The 8,142-nt window shown below is 35.9% G+C and overlaps 1 protein-coding gene across 2 annotated transcripts in view; it reads right to left on the bottom strand.

Moving 5' to 3' along the window:
- Window positions 1–1,582: 1,582 nt before the first annotated feature.
- Window positions 1,583–8,142, bottom strand: part of DRD1 (dopamine receptor D1) — a 47,414-nt gene continuing 40,854 nt past the window's right edge. For both annotated transcript variants that reach the window (XM_072146157.1, XM_072146156.1), the window contains one exon: window positions 1,583–7,943. In XM_072146157.1, coding sequence (XP_072002258.1) covers window positions 6,176–7,531 — 1,356 coding nt within the window. In that variant the 5' untranslated portion in view covers window positions 7,532–7,943 and the 3' untranslated portion in view covers window positions 1,583–6,175. The remainder of the gene's footprint in view (window positions 7,944–8,142) is intronic.

The raw sequence follows: 8,142 nt of genomic DNA, 5'->3' as shown, positions 1-8,142 counted from the left end.
GACCTCCAATTCCAAAGGAGTTGGCAGGTCTGCTAATGGGGTATGTCAAGTAAAGGAATCACTGTTTCTTTGTTGCTCATACAAACCCAGTCACAGGATGGCTTTTAAAAGCAAAATAAAAAATGATAGTTGAGCTATGATAGGTTTCTTTGGGATTCAAAGACAGAAGGATTCAGAAACCTTCCCTAACATGTGTTGAAATTTGTAGATTGAAATGTGTGCGCATTATGAATTACAATTAGACAATCTTGCATTAATATTTTAATTAATAAAATAGACAATACACTCATAAATTATCTTGTAACAAAAATAAAACCAACAAAATGTCTCATCTAATTATTTAAACTTTTCCATATTGGACTGCCACGAGTATGCAACATTCTTCACTTTTTTCTAGTCTACAATTTGCACAGGTCAATGAGAAAAGCTGGAGAATAGCAGTGATTATTTTTCATGATGCATTACTAATATCTGATTTCTTACCAAGTGCAAAGAAATATATTTTAACAGGTTCAATACTTATGCTTTTTATACAGATGGAAAACAACCTGGTATCCTATTGATACATCCTGCATAGAAACATACTGTACATATCTACTTAGTAAATATGCAGGCACTGTGACTGTGATAATGTTCTTATATTTGTTGTCCATTGACTCCTTCCTTTTTAAATCAACTTTTAAATTTATAGTAATGAACCCGAGGGGCTACGTTAGCCCCTCTGTTATCTGGCTTTGTTTAAATGCCTCACTCTTCCCCCTGCTTTCTCAGTTGTTGTGCTATGAGCACTTCCTTTTAGAAGGAAGGAGGCCATGGATAACAAATATAAGAGGATAACCACAGTCACCGTGCCTGGATCTATGAGTAAGTTCCCCTGGTTTATCATGATGGATTTTGATGTTAGATTTCCTTTAAGAGATATTGTGACACAACACCACAGTATAGACCCTGCCTTTACATAGTGGGAAATGGCCACTTGATTTTAAGGTAATTGAGCTGTTATTGGCCACAATAACATCACTTTCTCTCTACAGAGTACTCATTTTTTAAAGCCTAAGGATCCTATGCCCACCATCATTCCCTGTATCATTAAAGCTTAAAAATTGTTCATATGAAGGTAGGATGTGGTCTACGGACCATAAGAATGCAAAGTCTTTTAATTGGTTCACATTATTCATTAAGCCTCTTATACAGGAAACTCAACTAATAATACTCTTCAACTCATCTGTTCATTTCCAAAATATCTGGAGATCCAGTCTTATGGTTTTGCCGATGCAACATTAAAGGACATCTACCATGAGGGTCAAGGATTGTAAACCAAGCACACTGACATTCTGGTGTGTGCCCCATCTGGCAGGATCTGCTCTTCATTTAGATTTTTATGTCCTGGTTTTCACGAAAAAGTATTTTAAAAAAAAACTAATTTGCATAATTTAAAGCCTTTTTTTCTTTAAAATAAGGGCATAAGAAGCTCAAAGACCCTACCAGAGGGGGCATACACAAATATGTCAGTGTGCTTGGTTTAAAATCCTTCATCGTGATGGTAGATGTCCTTTACACATAGATAGCAACAGAATATGTAATTTCTGGTTGTAGGTTTTGCAACACATTAGTAATTTTGATGGATGTTTTTTTTTTTTTTATACTTTATGCCATGTCATTATTTTATCCTTATTTAATAAAAAATGTTATAATATTTTTAGGTTTATGGAGGCATGAATGAGTCATTTTATTAAATATAAAGTACATAAGAATAGGAAATTGGCCATGGTCCCTATACTAATTATGACCTATCCATAGGATAGATCATTAGTGGTAGACAGGTGGTGCAATAAAGCTCATTAGTAATGTACTAGTGTATTCTATAATGTTTTCTACATTTTACAAAATTCTGAAATTTGTAGTTGTCAATTTAGCCACCATTTCCTATTCTGTTGAGTTCACTTTATACTAGTTTTTGGACTATCATCACAGGTATGATAACAATGACAGATAACATTTTAATTGCAGGATCTATCAATCACAATAGGTGGTAGTAACAGCTCACTTTCTCCCTCTCCCTACACATTGACCTCTGCACAGGTCACAGGTCACCTAGAGAATTCTTTGCCCGGTAAGATTGCCAACCCCATAAAAATGTATTGAATTTAGAATAAAGAGCTACCTTTAAATAATGAGATTACAAAGAAAGTAAAGTTTCAGTACAGACAGGGTTAAATATGAAATAGATTCAGTATGTTTGTTCTTAAAGAGAATCTGTCACCAGGAGTGTCATTGACACTGAAAAGCAACAGGCTGCAGCTGCCTTCCCCCTGGGCTTACCACACGCTGCTGGCAGTGAGCCAGGTAATGTGACATAAAGTTTCATAAAGTACTGAAATGATTCAGAATGCTGATAAAGGCATTTTTAATGTTAGCATAGGCTATTGGAACCTGACACCAGCTAAAAATGAAATACCTGGTAACAGGTTCACTTTAAGTTGAATTTGTAGAAAAGGACTTGTATTATATATTTCTGCAATTCCCGACATTTTCTAACTGTGACAATTAGATTTCAAAAGTTTCATTGCATACACTTTTGATGCAAACTTTCACAGTTTATCCTTACAGTTTGGGGTTAAAGGTCACTAAACTACCAGCATCCAGAGAGCATCAGCAAAGGACACAGTAGGCAGAGAGGTTATGGAAGTGTCTGTAAATGGGCCGTACTTAAGTCAAGGACTTCTATCTGTATATAAAAATGGCACACCTTTAATGGGTTGCCTGGAATCTGTTATCTGAGTAAAGAGATGGCGGCACTGCAATAGTTTTACTCCCTTCCAAACACACTTCAAGCAATCAACTTTACTAAGAATTGGGGATCAATTTTTGAGACCGAGAATATGCCTTTAAACATCACTGCACTAGTATACTATTTCCTACACTGCACTTCTGACGGTGTATGGTTACAGGCAATTTACAGTAGTAATGTCATAATATATCAAATTATTAATGTGATTGCAAAGAAACCCCTTTAAGAAATTTGTACAGAACATTGATTTTTTTAAAATAAACAGCTACTATTTAAAGCAATGAAATCTGACAATCATCCAGTTGCCAGCCTTCATTTGCACAAATAGGGCCCTGAGGGGTTTGTGCTTCTTTTCCAAACTGCCAACCATCCTCCGCTTATTTTGTGATGACATATTTGTTATTCTTTGAAATGAATTTGCTGCTGTGTCAAGCCATTACAAGGGAATTCCACTGTTTCTCTTCTGGTCTATTTCCACAAGGAAGGTGCCCAGGAACATACTACTCAGATCGTTCAGGTACTTAGGCAATGCCTAGATACATTCCAGAGGGATTCCCATTTAATGCATTCACAGACAATAATAGTTGGAAAATTAAAGAAACCTTCTTTTCAGTCCTGTGCAGAGGTTGAGTGAGGAACAAGGAGAATTACATGTCTTACTTATACCTTATATTCCCTGTAATGAAACACCAACAATAAAGCTACTGAATATACTGTGCGTACAGTACACAAGGTTTAGCTGAGAGAGAAACCACAGAAATACAGATGGCAGCCGTGAGCAAATCATTTCTCGACTATTAAATACCAAATGCAAAAGTGAATCCTTAGACAATGGTCACAGACAGTAGTAAGCTAAATAAAATGATTTCTCTTTATCTCTTAAAAATATTCATGTAAAATAATAAATAATAGTAATATATGTTTACAATATTCTTTCAGTAATCTTTAAAAAAATACCCACTCTTACTATAAGGCTCCGTTTTTATCAAACATGAAATTATAAAGGCATTTACGTAATATTTTACACAATCCATCATCTTATACGTAATAAATCCTAACAGTTATTTGCAGTTTTCTGAGAATTTATTTTTTTTCTTGCTGTACTTTGAAACAGAGTCCTGAAAGTGTCCAAAACGTTGGCATTTAAATATAAAAGTTAGAGGTTATGGTAATAATTATTATTCTAACTATGTCAAAAATGATTACTATTAGTAAAACCTGAATTACTAATTAGTATTCTCTTGACATGTGTAGGATTTTAGAGTTCCAGACAGACACAATAAAATAGTGCTCCTCTACACTTTTGTATAGACAAATGATGTAACCCTTAATATAGTTGCAAAGGGATCATACTTATTCTCATCCAGGCATTGACATTTAATTATAAATGTATAAATACATTTCTTCAATTGCATATTATTCAAAAATAAAGATAATTTCCCATAAATGTAGCCATGTTGTCCCTTAGAAACAAGATTGTTGTACTTAGATACAACCACCTGAGGAAGGGATTGGACTAAGAAATTGATTTTGCATATGAAATGTCCAGGAGTTACAGCATGTCCCACAGCAGTCCTGTGGTAATGATTGATGTATCCCGTTGGTCAGGTGCCACAATAGCGTATGTGTGGCCACCACTGCCAGAGTGCAGAAGTGGTCATATCCGAGGACAGCTATCTTATTTCTAAGGAACAACATGGATACATATATGGGAAATTATTTTTACACAGGGACATTTTTTTTAATAACATATAATTAAAGAAATTTTATATATGGCAGATAAATTAAACTAAAAGTGAATGCCAAGGTGGCAATACCCCTTAAAAGATGATCCTTTGTGTTTCTTACAAACAGGCTTTATTCTTGAATTATAAGTACACATCTAGCTACACATCAGTTGTACCTCATGACCCACACTTGGATGCAGGTCAAAGTGTATTTCATTGGTCTAACCAGAAAAAAGTTAGGACAAACTTTAATAATACTATTTGTATTTATTATAGACATTTAAAAAGTTAGTGCCATCTGTGAACACTTTAAGCTGCTTTCAATTAATACTGGCAACTCCACAAATGAAAAGGATATTCTCATATGTAATTTTTTAAAGTTTTGTCACACTGTCCATCTTGTACGACCCCAACCAAAGTTTGAAGGAAAATAAAGAGCACTGAGGGCACAGCATCACTGTGCCTTCATCTATTCTACAGACTATAGTTTAGATCTGTCTCATTGTTTATGTAGGAACAGAGTCTTATTGACTGTGTGGCAACATGGATCAGAAGTAATGATGTATTAGAAGAAAAACTTCCACCAATCAGACAATACGGGCATACTGTATCACCATTGTGCAGCAGAATACCCTCTTAAAACCTTGTCCATGAAGTTTTTATTTTGATCTAATATTCTATTTGGTTCAGCTAAATCCAGAGGACTATACTTTTCCTTTGTAATTTTTGATAAAAAGAAATTAATCAGGAACCACACCCAATCTGCATGGTGTAATCAAGGCACAGAAAAAATAATATTTTGCAGCAAAATAGTTGTAATTGTTCATATAGTAGTATTTGAGATCAGTCTAAAACAACAAGAGAGTAATATCAAAACTAACCAGCAACTGGCTCATGGTAAGTAATGCCCACACTAAATCTCAGAGATGGTTGCCTCCTCACTTAATCAAAAATTCTATTCAAAAGGGCTGTAGTAAAATAAAACATAAAAAAGGACTTACTACCCCCCCCTACACCCTGGTATTGCCATTACTTGTCCTTTATTGCAAAGCACTTATTGGATGTATCCAGACACATTAGGAAACACCATAGAAGACTTCTGCTGGGACCAGTACGTCCCCCAGAGAAGCTTTAATTTTTCAAGATACTATAAAAAATGATGGTCCAATATGTTTGTAATTAATTAATGAACATTGCATCTCCAGTCCTTATTATTAATTCTATTGCTCCTAATAATACATAGGAATACCCCTGAATCACAAAATATGAACATGTCGAGTATTGATCAAATAGGATTACCCTTTCCACTAAGTGGTTTAGCTTATACTACACTATATGCCGAAGCTTTTGGACACTTTCACGACTCGAGTCATTTTACATTGTCAGTTGCTCCTTCAAAAATCTGCACAATGAACATAAACACATTCTCATAATACAGTGTACACTGTATGCACCATCTAATAAGAATTACTAATGGCCTCATATTTATAAGCTTAATTCCCTGTGAACATCACAAAAATAAACACATTTACAAAATACATTGGAATGCATTTTTAGAAATCTAAGTCAGATGGTATATTTAACAAGGATCTGAAATTCTGTTTCATCTAGAAGTCATCTTTCATAGTTTCATGGATAGGCCCATCTAAGCTAGTTCTCAGGTTTTGGACTGTCCATTTTGTGTGATAGGATTTATCTTTTCTAGTGAGACTTCTGCATCATAGTCTAAGATCCCAGAGAATGCAGGAGACATTTTGTCCAAACTCTTAGATAAACCACTTTCCTCTTCTTTTTTCAGTACCTCCTCTTCGGGACAGATAATAGCATGTGGAATTAGGTAAACTAAGTTACACTCATTTGGAATTGAACCTTTGGGCTCTTGCTGACATGAATAGACAACTGCCCCGTTATTGTTTATGCTTACTGTCTCTATAGCATTGTTCGACGTAGGACAAAGTCTGTAGCAGCCTAATAATGTTGAGAAAGCCTTGCGGAAATCAGCATTAAAAGCATATATGATGGGATTCAATGAAGAATTTGCCCAACCAAACCACACAAATATGTCAAATGTGGTCGAACTGATGCAGAATGGCTCTGCTCCACTATTGGATACACTAGGATCACAAAATGGCACCATACAGTTCAATATGAAAAAGGGCAACCAACAGCAAACAAATACTCCCATAATCACTGACAACGTCTTCAAGACTTTAGTTTCTCTTTTAAATGATGTCTTCAAAGAACTTTCCGGCTGTTGGCAATCAATGCTACTTCCATTGCCCGTGCTGTTTTGACAGTTCTTGGCATGTACTGCTGCTCTTTCCAGAGCTGAGATACGGCGGATTTGCTTTGCCGCTATCCTGTATATCCGTGTGTAGGTTACAATCATAATGGCCACTGGTATATAGAAGCTAATGAGAGATGAAGAAATTGCATATGTCCTATTTAAGCTGGAGTCACAGTTATCCATTGTGCTACCCTGCATGGTAATATTTAGGTCAAAAAAGCTGGTAGTCTTTGCTTTATGCCAGTTGAGCTGCACAGGAATAAAAGATATCAGAATTGATAAGGTCCATGCAACACTTATCATTATAAAGGCTACTTTTGGGGTCATTTTTCTCTCATATCTAAATGGGCTGGAGATCGCCCAGTACCTGTCAACACTGATGACACAAAGGTTTAAGATTGATGCTGTTGAGCACATTATATCAAACGCAACCCATATGTTACAAAACGAGCCAAATGGCCAAAAGCCGGCAATCTCTGCAACAGCCTTCCAAGGCATGACCAACATTGCTACCAGAAGATCAGACACAGCTAAGGATATCACAAAAAAGTTTGTGACTTTGGACCTAAGGTGACGAAATCTGATGACAGCTGCACAGACCAAAGTATTTCCCAAAAGAGTTGAAAGTATTAAAACGGAGAGGAAACAACCCATTAGGATGCGAAAAGAAGAATCTTTTTCTGCAAATAACATGTCTCCATCCATGCTGGTGATATTTATAGTCATATTGCTTTGTAAAACATCTCAGAAGTCACTGTTATTGCTAGAAAATAGGCCAGGTAAGTCCCCATGATGTTTGTTGGTTTGTATTTCCAAAAATCTCTGAAAAAGCCTCCATGAAGGAACCTTTTGAGAGTAACGTAATCCTTCCACATAAGACGGGATCACTAGGCAGCTGTAGTTGGGTCAACACCATTTGGTCTCATTCGATGACATTCTTCAGACATATGCAACCTCCAAAGTTCTTAGTGTAGCATTTGATCCAGCATTTGGCCCTTCATTTTGGCTTTTTTTTTCTGTTCGGTGTTAAAGTATGTCTTCACTTAATCTTTAGGGGACTTCTTGGTATGTAGTTCAGTGCAATGGTCAGCTCATCTCTACCGTAATTCACTTTGCCGAAAGATCTTTTTTTATGAAGCTGTTGAAAGAAAATAAAAGAGTACTTTGTTATTCTGTTCATAAAGTAATGCTGCATATAAAAGTCCTTCCTACACTATTCTAAGGTTCATTTCTTCAAACCGTGGAAAGCTCTTCTTAAGTGCTGTAATGCAGCTTTTATTGTCATTAAGACAACGTGACAAGAAATGTTATTTCAGCAGTCACGTCTTGGGCTGGAT

This window comes from Engystomops pustulosus, chromosome 4 (genome assembly GCF_040894005.1).
Source record: "Engystomops pustulosus chromosome 4, aEngPut4.maternal, whole genome shotgun sequence".
NCBI classification, from domain to species: Eukaryota; Metazoa; Chordata; class Amphibia; order Anura; family Leptodactylidae; genus Engystomops; species Engystomops pustulosus.
Note: the sequence above shows the minus strand (reverse complement) of the source record. Positions and strands in the feature narration are given on the sequence as shown.